The sequence below is a fragment of the Triticum urartu genome, chromosome 3A (genome assembly GCF_056163025.1).
Source record: "Triticum urartu cultivar PI428250 chromosome 3A, HENAU_Tu73, whole genome shotgun sequence".
In the NCBI taxonomy this organism is placed as follows: domain Eukaryota; kingdom Viridiplantae; phylum Streptophyta; class Magnoliopsida; order Poales; family Poaceae; genus Triticum; species Triticum urartu.
The window spans coordinates 678,600,214-678,614,176 of NC_141875.1; the positions used below are offsets into that span (position 1 = coordinate 678,600,214).

At 46.1% G+C, this 13,963-nt stretch overlaps 1 protein-coding gene and 2 pseudogenes across 1 annotated transcript; 2 read left to right on the forward strand and 1 right to left on the reverse strand.

Moving 5' to 3' along the window:
- On the reverse strand, positions 1 to 2,193 carry LOC125549186 (uncharacterized; annotated as a pseudogene).
- Positions 2,194 to 2,344: 151 nt separating this feature from the next.
- On the forward strand, positions 2,345 to 5,482 carry LOC125547186 (uncharacterized; annotated as a pseudogene).
- Positions 5,483 to 10,297: 4,815 nt separating this feature from the next.
- LOC125545945 (chitinase CLP) lies at positions 10,298 to 12,011 on the forward strand. The gene has a single exon (XM_048710002.2). It carries the CDS (start codon positions 10,503 to 10,505, stop codon positions 11,784 to 11,786), a length of 1,284 nt encoding a protein of 427 aa, XP_048565959.1. The 5' UTR covers positions 10,298 to 10,502; the 3' UTR covers positions 11,787 to 12,011.
- Positions 12,012 to 13,963: the final 1,952 nt, after the last annotated feature.

Below are 13,963 nucleotides of genomic sequence, written 5' to 3' on the forward strand. Positions count from 1 at the left end.
TTAAATAGCATCCTGTAATACCTTCCATGCCCATTCACCCAAGCTTTCTCCACCTCCAATGCCCTTGGCAACCATGCCAGTTGTCACCTCTAGCAGAACGACACCAAAACTATATATGTCAGTCTTCTCGCTCGCCTTTCCATTGTACTGAAAGTATTCTGCAAAATTTGGATTTAGTTAGCGTTCATTGAAAATGTTTGAGATGCCTTGCTGGATTTGAGACTCACTAGGGGGTCATGTACCCGTGTGTACCACAAATGGCTGACATGTGGTGGGACTGGCCTGGGTTGACACCCTTTCGAGAGTAAGCCCAAAGTTGGCGATCTTGGCGTGGAACTCTGGTTCAAGCAAAATGTTGTCTGACTTGATGTCCCTTTGTATAATATCCTGTCCACACTCTTGGTGGATGTGGTTGAGGCCCCTCGTTGCGTCAAAGCGATGGTCAGCCTCCTCCGCTAGTACAATGGTGCAGGGGCGCCCTCGTGGTAACGGTGGTGCAGCCAGTCGTCGAGGCTGCCCTTCTCCAAGTGCTCGTAAACAAGCAGCTTGGCATCTTAGCTGGAGATGCTGCAGAGCAGCTTGATGATGTTGTGATTGATGCTCCCGAATCTCTTCAACTCCGAGTTGAACAGTTTGTGGTCCGGATTTCTCATGTTGCATATCTTCTTGACAGCCACTATTCTGCTGTTGCGATCCTTGGTGGCACCATCAAGGCTAGGAGGTGGACACGGTACACCTTTTCAGACCCGCCGCTGACAATAATGTTCTCCTCAGATATGTTGTTGAGCACGTCGGATTTTGTGATGTCCAGAGGTGTGAATGGTGTCATTTTCCAATCAGCCACAACTTCTTTCACCACTTGTGTGTTCTTCCGCCGCCGGAAGAGCAGCCATATGATGATGCTCATGGAAACGATGATGACTCTGATATCGAGCACTAACAAAATTATCACACGCTTCTGGAGGTGGCTGCCTCCATGGCATTTTGGGAGATTTATCCTCGAGTCCCACTTGGAACAGAGCCCATGGCTTCCAAGGAAGCTGTGGTTGTACTTTGCACTTTGCAGAGAGAGGGACACCTCCCCATTGAGCTGGTTAAATGACAAATTGAGGGACACAATTAAATGGTTGCCGAAGTTGGGCAAAATTTTGCCTGTTAGCTCGTTGTTGGACAAATCAAGGCCTAACAGTGATGAAATTTTCTCAATGTTCCATGGAGGCATTGCACCTGATATATGATTGTTGCTAAGGTCAAGTGATTTGAGATTTTGCAATAATTTAGTTGATGTTGGTATGGATCCAGGTATCTTGTTCCCACTTAGTGACAATTCAGAAAGCATGTGGAGATTGCTCATGTTGATAGGTAGCTCTCCCGAGAGTTAGTTATTCTGCACCATCAACATCAATAGCCTAGTTCCAAACGTCAGGATCGAGCTGGAGAAGTGGTTGTTCTGCATCTCAATTCGAGAGATATTCGAAGATCTCTCCTTCGGCATAGTGCCAGCGAAGTTGTTCGATATTAGCACTATGTGCACCAACGGCAACCACCATATATTCACCGGAAATTCCCCTGAGAAGTTGTTACCGAGCATAATGTTATCCAGTAAGAGGCAGTTGCCAATGGTCGCTGCGAGCTTGCCGAAGAAGCTGTTTTAGAAACTACTATGTTGAATAGTTTCCCGTGAGCGAATATCTCCTCCAGTAGTGAGCTAGACAAGCTTTTGTTGTAGACCTCAATATTTCCAAGCGGCGAGTGCTTCCCAAGTTCTTGTGGCACCTCACCTGAGAGCATATTGTCAAACAACTGGATGTATTGGAGGTTGCGAATGTGGTCAATGCTTTTAGGGATGGGGTCTATGGACTCATTGTTGTATAGGATGATAATGGTTATTTTATTGAGTGTCCCAAAGTCTTCTGGTATGCAGCCAGTGAGTTTGTTTGCCGACAAGTATATCTTAATCAAATTCACCGTAGTGATGTTGTACGACAGCTCCTCGGTGAGTCCATTGTCATATAAGTACAAGATCTCAAGCTTTCCGTGCTGCAAGATCCAGACAGGGATTGAACCACTAAGCTTGTTTCCCCACAGGTCGAACATGGCTAGTTCCTTTACGCTTGAGAATGCCTCTATAATCTCGTCGGTGAAGCCATTCATGTCAAGAAGCAGGTTTTGGAGTGTCGAAAGCTCGACCATCGGCATCGGCAGAAGTACACTAAAGTTGTTGTTAGTTAGGTTGAGATGCTTCATAGATGGTGATAACTGGCTGATGTCTTGAGGAAGGAATCAATGGAAGCCTTTGTAGGAGAGATCAAGGTACCAAAGCAAGGAGTAGGCGTAGAGCATGATGCCGGGGAATCTCCCAATGAGCTTGTTGTACGAAAAGTCAAGGTGGATCAGGTACGTGAGGTTGCACATAGACGGAAGGATGCTGCTGGTAAGATTCAAACGCTTGAATGAAAGCCCTCTAACTAGATCTCCACTGCTCCCCACACAGCTGACACTTGCCCAATTGCAATGATGCGTGGGGCAAAACAACCGGTCATTGCAGCTGGGATGGTGTCAGCTGCGTGGCAGTGGGTGGAGGCCTAGTTACGGGGATTTTCTTCTAGTGTTAGAATCTTATCGGCAATATCCCTCCATCTGTGTGCAACCTCAAGTACCTGATCCATCTTGACTTTTCATACGACAAGCCCACTGGGAGATTCCCTGTCATCACGTTCTACACCTACTCCTGGCTACAGTACCTTGATATCTACTACAACGGCTCCCATTGAGTACTTACTCAAGATATCAGCCGGCTATCACCATCTATGACGCATCTATACCTGACTAGCAACAAATTTTGTGGTGTTCTGCCGACGGTGATGGCCAAGCATTAGGCACTTCAGAGCCTACTTCTTGACACGAATGGCTTCACCGGTGAGGTTCCAGAGGCATTCTCAAGCCTAAAGGAACTAACCATTTTGTACATGTAGGGCAACAAGTCAATGGTTTGATCCTCGTCTGCATCTGGCAGCACCAAAACCTCGAGATTTTGTACTTGTATGACAATGGACTCAACAGAAAGCTGTCGTGCAACTTCACTGCAATGAATTTGATTAAAATAGACTTGTCAGCAAACAAACTCACTGGCTACATACCAGAAGACTTTGGGTCACTCAAGAAACTAACCATTATCATCCTATACAACAACGAGTTCATAGGCCCCATCCCAGAAGCATTGGCCTCATTCATACTCCAATACATCCAGTTGTTCGACAATATGATCTCGAGTGAGGTAAGGTACCACAACAACTTGGGAAGCACTCGCCGCTTGGAAATTTTGAGGACTACAACAACTTGTCTGGCTCACTATCGGGGCAGTTATGCGCCCATGAGAAACTATTCAACATTGTAGTTTCTAACAACAGCTTCTCTGGTGAGCTCCCGGAGCATTGGCAACTACCTGTCGCTGGATAACATTATGCTCGTCAACAACAACTTCTCTGGGAAGTTTCTCGTGAATATATGGTGGTTGCCATTGGTGCATACATTGCTAATATCAGACAACAACTTCACTGACACTATGTAGAAAGAGATATCTTCGAATATCCCTTGAATTGAGATGGACAGCAACCACTTCTACAACTCGATCCCGACAATTGAGACTGGGCTATTGGTGTTGATGGTGAAGAATAAGCAACTCTCGGTAGAGCTACCTTTCAACACAAGCAATCTCCACATGCTTTCTGAATTGTCACTAAGTGGGAACAAGATACCTGGATCCGTACCAACATCAATTGAATTGTTGCGGAATCTCAAATCACTTGACCTCAGCAACAATCGTATATCAGGTGCAATACCAGCATGGAGCATTGAGATGATTTCATCACCAGTAATCCTTCATTTGTCCAACAACGAGCTAACATGCAATATTCCTCCTGGCTTCGGCAACCATTCAATTGCGTCCCTCAATTTGCAATTTATAACCAACTCAATGGGAGGTGTCCCTCTCTCTCTACAAAGTGCAAAGTACAACCACGGCTTCCTTCGAAACCGTGGGCTTTGTGCCAAGCGGGGATCAAGGATAAATCTCCCAAAATGCCATGGAGGCACCCACCTCTACAAGCATATGATAATCTTATTAGTGCTCGGTGTCACTATCATCGTCCCTTGTATGAATATCGTCATACGACTGCTCTTTCGGCAACGGAAGAACACACAAGTGGTGAAAGAAGTCGTGGCTGATTAGAAAATGACACCACACCTCTGGACTTCACGGAATCTAATGTGCTCAACAACATATCTGAGGAGAACATTATCGGCAGCGCGGGTCTGGGAAAGGTGTACCGTGTCCACCTTCCTCGCCTTCATGGTCTCATTGAGGATCGCAACAGCAGAATAGTGGCTGTTAAGAAGGTATGCAACATGAGAAATCTAGACCACAAGCAGTCTGACTCGGAAGTGAAGACATTGGGGAGCATCAATCACAAGAACATGATCAAGCTGCTTTGCAGCATCTCCAGCCAAGATGTCGAGCTGCTTGTTTACAAACACATGGAGAAGGACAGCCTCAACAACTGGATGCACCATCGTGAATGCACGGGCGCCCCTTCACCATTGCACTGGCCGACAAGGCTGACCATCGTTATCGATGCATCCAGGGGCCTCAACTACATCCACAAAGAGTGCAGACGGGCTATTATCCATCGGGACATCAAGTCAGACAATATTTTGCTTGACCCAGAGTTCCATGCCAAGATCACCGACTATGGGCTCGAATGGTTGTCAGCCCACGCCAGTCCCACCACAGGTCAGCCATTTTTTGGGACACACGGGTACATGGCCCCTGATGACAATCTCAAATCCAGCAAGGCGTCTCAAACATTTCTGTTGAATGCTAACTGGATGCAAATTTTGCATAATACTAATAGTACAATGGAGGGGCGTACTAGAAGATTGACATCTACAGTTTTGGTGTCATTCTGCTAGAGCTGACAACCGACATGGTTGCCAAGGGCGTTGGAGGAGGAGAAAGCTTGGTTGAATGGGCATGGAAGGTATTACCGGATTGCTCTTTAACCAAAGACAAAATCGTCGAGCATATCGGTGGTTCAGTCTACTTAGAGGATAATTTTAATGGTGCTGACACTCGGTGTTCCCTACACGAGTCCTCAAGCGTATCTACGGCCGAGCATGAAGCGCGTCCTTCCACAGTTCATGCTCATCCCATGCGACGGGAGGCACGTATGTTTAGACGTTGAGGCTGAGACCATGTTGCGGAGGAGCGGGTCCGAGAAGGGCACCACCAGCAGTCGGTATGGCCGCCGGCGTGACTCTGTAGCGCATGCATCGATCTGGACTAATTAGGTACTGTCCCTTTATATCACTCGTACTGAACTCAATTTTCTCGTTGTAGGCAGTCGAATTTACCAGTAGGTTGTCTAGCCAGACTTATTTATTGCATTTGTATGGCCTAGTATCATTCGTCATTTATTCATAAGTGGCTAGTATCTAGTTAACATTTGACTTATTGTAATTAGGTGGATCATATTGCCGCTGGTGATCACTTGGCTCCCCCACCCGTCTAACCAGATCTAACCAGATGGTATATGGCTCGTCTCGCTGCGCCTGCTACAGTTGCTTTCGGCATTCACGTGACCATGGCTTAGATGAGTTTGGGCTTGTAGAATGCGCATCAATAATCATGTTTGCTTTTCTTGTGCTGATCATATTGTAATTGAGTGGCTTCATGCCTTCGCCAAATGATTACCTAGCTATAGCAAATTAAACAATGTCGCAATAATATTAATGCACTTTAAAGAATCCAGTCTCCTTATCCATTGCTATGTCAAGGCCGGTAGTTGGGGATCGTGTGTGGGAAGAGAAAATGTCAAGGTGGGTTAACTACATACTAGAAGGGTTGGGCGCGCTTTGCAGCGCCATTGGTGTTGTTGGGTTTCTTAGAAACATTATTCGCTCTGTTTCAAATATCAGGTGTATTACATTTTTTAAAAGTCAAATATTTTTAAGTTCCATCAAATTTGTAGAGAAATACATCAAAATACATAATACCAAGCTTTCAGGTGAGTATAATTAGATTCATCATGAAATGAATTTCCATCTTTTTTTTGTTTAATATTGTTGATGTTGACATTTTTGTCTCTAAGCTTGGTCAAAGTTAAAGGGATTTGACTTTCTAAAAAAACTAATACCCTCATATTTTGGAATTGATGGAATATTTAGTTTGGCGGGTCAAGGAGATGATGGAGTGTTTTTTTTAATAATTCGATGATTTGGTGGGCCTTTCTCGATATGATTCTGTGTTATCCGCTAAGAAACACATATTTATGTGGGGAAATTTCTGTGTCGGTAGCTGTATGTACTATATTGGTGCTGCAATGTCACAAGATGGCATTTATTTTTTCTAGGTGTTAGGAGGATGCACAGGATCAGTTGTTGGTGATTGATTTGAAAAATGATTGGCTTGATCAAAATCTTAGACCAGATCCATAATTGAATATCTCAATCGAATTGAAGAGCTTCAAAATTAGGGAACAATAATGGATTGAAATAATTAAATGGGAGAGCTTCTTGAGAAATTGTTAACCCAGTCAAAATTGGGGTAACTCAATTTTAAATTGAAGACCACAATTAGTTATGATGCCTTAAAAGTGAGGAAGCATATTGTATAGTATAAAATAATTGAATGAGAGAGCATTGAGAAATTGTTGATTTGATCAAAATCGGGTGCCTCAATTTCAATTAAAGACCTTAATTGATTGTGAGCATTTTAAAATTAGGGAGCTTAGTGTTGTGGACTATTACTAATATAGTTTCACATCTAGCCCGATGCCTTACAGTGCAGGTTTAACACGTCCTCCTCTAGTACAGTTTGTTAATTGTGAGCAAAATGCCACTTTCTGCCTCCCTATGTTTTCCTCACTGCAAATGTTCTTAATCACATCCTTACTATATATGTATATGCCTCATGTTAATAAGTGTGTCCTTTATTCACAAAACTTGAATAGTTACCGCTTCATACGCATGGAACAGACAGTGTAATTGACATGTGTTTTAGTCCTAAAAAATGATAATTGAGCATAATCATTTTCGTCTTTGCATGATTACCTTGCTAAGAACGCCAATCTCTTCTTGTAAATTAGTTCACATTGAGATGGTGGCAAAAGAAAATTTTGTTGTACATGTTGCTTATCAATTCTTTATATTCCCACTGACAAGAAGGTGAAAAGAGCGTACGCTAATAGTCTGAACTTCTGAACATGAAGTATGTGTTCATTTTGTGTTGCCAGTGAAAAATGAGTATTTGGTTGCATATCCTTGCATTTTTTTTATCTTATTAAAAGGTTCCTTTTATAGAGAACTCAACTATCAGATTGATGAGCAATTTTAGCATGCTCCTTTTTACCCCTCTTTTCACATGGGAGGTAAGAAGGTAAGAGCATGTTAAAAAACCCTCCAGATTGATGACTTTTGAATGATTCAATGTTATAAAGTAACGAGAATCCAAACTAAGCGTGCATGATCATGATATATATTTTTTTCTCCTTCCAAGTTCCAAGCAATCGCAGTAGTACTGTACTTGTTTTCCAGATTTTTATTTTTATTTTTTCAGAATCTCCAAGGTATTTATTTAGAACAGAAAATATTTCGTACTATCAACTTTAAATTCTTGAAGCCTTGTTTTCGTATATGATAATTTTTTAGGCATTCTACTATCAAGGTTATTTTTTTCCTAAAGAAAGTTAATTTTTTTAGGGGAACCATATCAAAGTTATGGTTTTTTCTAGGGTAAAAGCTAAATTTTATTGATCAAAAGCCACATGAAGTGGGATACAAAAAAGATCGTGGGGTTGAAACCAAACATGGCGCCCCCCTTCGAGAGAATTCAAAATTTTAGCTAGTCTATCTGCGTCTGTGTTTTCACGTTGGATTGGCTTCTATGTTTTCACGTTGGGCTCCGACCGGCAACCGAGGTACATCGGTTGGCCAGAGATGGGGTCGGCGTACTTCAACGTACCTGCTCGAGTGTGTGATAGCTTGCATTGGTATGTTAGGTGGCAAAGCAAACTGATAGTAGTATTTAACACCATAACTGAGACTTTTCAGCAGATGCGTGCTCCAACTTCTCCCATTAGTCAACCATGCAGGTCATATATCTTTGAGGCGGATGGCACGCTAGGGATCCATACACGTCATACTGCCATGAAAGAAATTGTTGATATTGGGTGTTGCAGAACTATGAAAGCGAGGTTTGGGTCTTAAAGTACCGAATCAAACTGCCGGTTGCAGAAGTAATGGGGCGGTTTGAAGGCTGCGATGAATTGTGGTATGTGAATGTTGCTTTGGAGCATGGCCGAGTGTCTTTACTGGCGAGTGTGGGCGAATGGGTGTTTCCCATTGACAGTGATGGAAAATTGGTGGACAGTTTTCATCGTGGTGTCGGAAGCCTCTGTGGGTATGGATTTCGGCTCAAACAATCTCTTGTTCCGCACAGTTTCTTTACGGCACTCGAAGTCTCTGTTGCGAGCACTTCACCTTTCATCTGATGGTGGTTGAGTGTGAGGTGGTGCTTCTTAACTGCGTGGTTTTCGCATCCTCTAGGCTGGAATACCTTTGAATCAGACCAAGTATGAGCCGGCTGGCTTCTTCTTTTTTACTTTGATGTATACGAAGTTGTGATCAGAAGCTCTGAATTTTTTATGTGCTTGCATCATTACATTGTTTTCTGTTGCATTATTTCAAGGACTAGTGCTTCATGGAATGTTCGATCTTAAGTTTCAGAAGCAAAATTTTCTTGTACCACTGCGCACAAGAGAAAGGTTTGTCACACATTTTGTTCAAATCCGCAGCAGGACATTTGTGACAAACTGACAATACATGCAGTTGTGAGAGTAAGCACTCCGATAACTTGTTACTGGTACCAGTGTGTACTGCTTGTATTATGTGCCATAGCAGGGTATTGCTTGAAGTAAATAGCATAAAACTACTACAATTCGGACTAGGGTTCAAACAACTAACGATATTTTTCGCTGATAACTATCAAGTCAAGGGTCGGTTGTTAAAAAAATAAAATCTTCGTTGTTAAAATTTAAACCGGTTTATGATAGGTCGGGCCCGCACCTAAACGATCTGTCTATTTGACCGTTAATTTGACTGTTAACTAACATGTGGATCCCAGATGTCAGTGTCAGGTCCTTTAAAAATTTGAAAAAGCAATCGGGCCCCTCCTGTGGTCATGCGCCAGCAGCCATGGCGCCGCCGCGCGAGCTCCCTTCCATCGCGCGGGGTGTAGGTGGCAGACTTCGTCGCCCTGCTGGAGGTCGCCATGGAGAACCCCACCCAGGGACGCCTCCTGCCGGAGTTAGCCGGTCGTGCCACCCGTAGCCGAGACCCACCTCCACCTGGATCCTGCACGACGGTGGCTGCTGGGGGTTGGCCGGCGGGGCAGCGCCTCTGGCCGGTGACGCCATGGCTCCATGGAGGGTGGCACGTCGGCTGCCATGGCTGCAGGCCGAGGCTGGCGGCGCGTTGGGGAAGAAGAGAGCCACGGTGAGGAGAAGAGGTTTCGGGGAGAGGGGGCAGTAGTGGCGGCGATGAGGTGGAAGGAGAAGCGACCGACGCAGGTGGAAGGAGAGGCGGCCAGTGCTTCGTCGACCTCGTGTGGAAGAAGAGAGACAGGAGGAGTGAAGAGAATGTGGAAGAGAGCTGACATGTGGACCCCACATGTCAGTTAACAGTCAAACAAACGGGCAAACAATTAATTTTCTTACGTGTGGGCCCCAATTGTCATAATCATGATCAATTATAAAGCACGGGATGATTTGGGTTTTTTGAAATAGCCGACCCCTGACTTGGTAGTTACCAGCGGAAAAAAATCGGTAGGTTTTTAAAACCCTAGCCCGACTTATAGTAGTTTTATGCTATTCACCATAATTGCTTGGCCACTCAGATTTATATATGCTCTTTGGTGCAGACAGTTCTTCCACAGCTCAGTTTTTTTTAAGCTGAAGAAGCGAATTGAACGGACAAGTTTCAAGCACGAGGCGATCTAGGATCTCTCCTCTATCCCTTGGGATTTGAGACTGGCTGCGGAGGAGCTTGCACAGCAGCTTCCAAGCCCACCTCGGCTACATACACGCACGAGGTATAGTGTGATCGGAAGTTGACCCCCCGCGAATCTCGATGGCCTTGACAATGGCGATTGATTCGTCGGAACTTGACGCCGCGAATCTCGATGGCCTTGACAATGGCGATATTAATTCGTCGGAACCTGCCATATCCGAACTCCCAAGCTCCATCGAGCTCAAGTTGGCCCTCCACCACCCCAATGGCGCACGCCCGGCCCAAGCCAAATCACTCACGTACGCCTACTGGCCCTTCTGCTACTATATAAACACGCACGGCCACCCGACTGCGATCAAAACCTTGCAACAGTAGCTATAGTGGTACTGGTAGAGTGGTACTAGCTCAGAAAGTTGTAGCAAATCGTGTGTCGTGCCATGTCGCTACGCCGCAGCTCGGCGGCTGCGCTCGCGGCGCTGCTGGCGCTGGCGGTGCTGCTGGGCACGTCGGCGGACGATGGCGGCCAGCCCATCGTGGCGCGCATCAGCAAGGACACCTCCACCCCCACCCCCCTCTACACTATCGCCATCAAGGTCGGCGGGGTGCCGCTCCTGCTCGACCTCGGCGGCCCGATGCTCTGGCTCGCCAACTGCCCCACCCCGCACCGCATCATTCCATGCGTCTCCCACGACTGCGACGAGGTCTCCACTACATACCGCCCGCCTGGCTGCCCGAAGCCCAGCCTTCGCGGAGACGGGCCGTGCGCCTGCCCCGCCTACCCGCGCAACCCGGTCGACGGGCGCTGCCGCTCCGACGACGCCACCACCATCACGCTCGCCGCCAACACCACGGACGGCCAGAACCCGCTCCTCCCCGTCATCTTCCGCGCCGTCGGGTCCTGCGCGCCGGGGGAGCTCCTGGAGTCGCTTCCGGCGGGGGCGGCCGGCGTTGCGGGGCTCTCCAGGCTGCCGCTATCGCTACCGACCCAGTTCGCGTCCTTGCTCAAGGTGGCGAACGAGTTCGCCCTGTGCCTGCCCAGCGGCGGCGACGGCGTGGCAGTCTTCGGTGGCGGCCCGTTCCAGCTCCTGGCCGCGCCGCCCGTGGAGCTCGCCGAGCGGCTTCGCGAGAACCCGCTCCCTCTCCTCAAGCACCCCTACAACGGCGGCTTCTACTTCGGCATCACCGGCGTCGCCGTGAACCAGCAGCGCGTGCCGACGCCAGACGGCGTCTTCGACCTCGACGCCGGCAGCGGCACGGGCGGCGCCGTCTTCAGCACCGTCACGCCCTACACGGCGCTCCGCTGGGACATCTACTGGCCGCTCCGCAACGCGTTCGACGTGGCCACGAGTGGCATCGCGCGCGCGGACAAGGTGGCGCAGTTCGACTTGTGCTACCAGGCGTCCGCGCTCACGGTGACCCGGGTGGGCTACGCCGTGGCCAGCATCGAGCTGATGCTGGACGGAGACCGGAACTGGACGCTGCCCGGTGCCAGCTCGCTCGTGCAGGTGAACGAGCAGACAGTGTGCTTCGCGTTCGTCCAGATTTCGTCGTCCATGCCGGCGGCGATCGACTCGCCGGCGGTTATCCTCGGGGGGCACCAGATGGAGAACAACCTGCTGATGTTCGATCTGGTGAAGGAGACGTTCGCGTTCAGTGGGCTGCTCCTCGGAATCCGCACTACATGCAGCAACTTCAACTTCACCATGGGGAGTTCTTATTAGAAGAGTGTCATGCATGCACTGATCTTGCATGTCTAGCGCCACCGCCACCATGTTCATTTGTGCTCGATGTAGACTGGTTAAGGGAAGTACTGTCGTAGTGTTGTGTTCGTAGTAACAAGAATAAAGTTTTATGCTGGTGGCGGTTGCCACATATGTGGTGCTTGTGCTTTTGGGCGTGTTATGCCCTAACAAGTGTTGTGCCATGAATGACTTATGCTTTGATCCCTTCTTGTTGTTCAACCCTTCCACTTGTAGTTTTTCTAGGGTTTTCTTCAGTTCCCCAGTCACCAATGAGGGCTGGTGATGCTTAGGTCGTGTACATGTTTTTTATGGTGTTTTTTTTTGTTTGGTCGCGCCTTTTTGTGATTGTTAATTAGCATGGTTCAGAAAGAAAAATGATACCAAATTGATACATTTTTTTAACACGGTACAGACGCGATCATACGTTCATCCCTATAAATACACGCACACCTACTTTTCTGAGCACCTACGAAAGGCTGAGCTGGCACATCATTTTGAGATTTAACAAAGTCAACAAAGACACCTTTGTAGTCGACGGAAACGTCTCCTCCCACTGAACGCACATCACGGGAAGGACTGAAATCTCTACTCCTATAAAAGACTCAGTTGGTGATGATGGTGTGTCTGCCATCCGTCATTTCTGACCATTAGATCTGCATCTAACGGCTCTGAGGTAAGTTGTGGCATTTTTGCAACAATAGCCCACTTCTCTACTCCAATTTGCAGAAAACCCCTTATTATCTTGCAAGCAACCACATCCCTCCCTCACCTCATCAAAACAACCTGAGAAATATATTTGGAGTGAAACATAATATATTTTTAGTGGTATATGTATATCAAAACAAGAGTGTTTTGTTTCAAGTTTGTAAACAAGTACTATTCTACTTTGGATCCGTTGCAATGCACGGGCACATTGCTAGTAAATTCAGAAAAATGCGAGCGCCACTGTCCTTGAAACCATCCAACCACAAGTTGGTTCACCAAATTGATACGTATTGAAGGTAAATTGGCGACATTGTGCAAATATGTCCACTGCGGGATCAAAGGCTTATTTATAAACTCCATGCTATCAAGGTTTTACCAGAATTTTACAAGGATACATGATATGGCCTTACGTGCATTGCGTAGTTTTTTTTAAATGGCCACATCTTTTTGAATTGGGTAAAGGTGGTTCTCGCAACATTACCAAATTAAATATTGAAATGTGTATTTTGATTGCACCCTTTTTAATCAGGACTGTTATTTAAAATTTTAGACGTGAAGTTTATGTAATGGTTTATGAAGTATTAATATGGGACATTTGAGAAATCATGTGAATGCTGCTTTAGGGACAGTTTGATATCTTCAGAACTGAACCACGCAATAAAATGGTGTAAATGTAGGTAGGACTCAACAATAGGGAGGGGAATGAATTGAACATGGAGGCATATATATGCACCTGTTTTTTTAATTAGTAATTGCAAAATGGTAGAAAAACCATGAAAGATTTTGATAACAAATTTGCTCAAGTGTTACTCTCGTGTAAAAAAATTGGTGATGAAATGACTTCCGTGGTATTGTTGGAAAAAAATCAGCATTATATTAACTCTATATTGTTATGGAAAAAATGTTTTTCTGCTCAGATTAATACCGGACTTTTCTTGTTGTCAATTTTTTATACAACTACGCCAATATGGCAAGTTTCTCTGAAAAAAGTGTTAGAAGATTTTTTGGTTTTTCTTGAATTGCTAATATTTTCCTCTGGATTTTTTTATCAGGTTCATCTACAACCAGGTGTACCCTGGTATGAGCAATGCTACAGCAACGGAGTATTACGGGACCATTACGGGCTAATCTTGACATGGCAGTTATCTATTGGATTAGGGGGGAGGGGGCCCCACCCGGGTGAAAATCAGGGGGCGGAGAGAATTGTATGGAAAGTCGCGTAATGGTCCCGTGTGTTTAGCATTTTCGACCCTGGTATTTTCTTGACATGTAACTGGTCAACTGAATTCCAGCAAAAACAACTCAGTAAACTGAGAAATAGGAAGTCAGAGGAGTGTGGAAATATGAAGTGAAATCTGTTTTCATTTCTTAAGGAGAGCTCCATGGGCTTCGCGTCTGTGCCCCTCGCTCAAAGCCTGGGGGCGCAGGGTTTGGAGCCCACCGCAAACGTT

Bases quoted from the DNA above. Each gene is read 5' to 3' on its own strand.
- LOC125545945 (XM_048710002.2), top strand. From the start codon at position 10,503: ATGTCGCTACGCCGCAGCTCGGCGGCTGCGCTCGCGGCGCTGCTGGCG.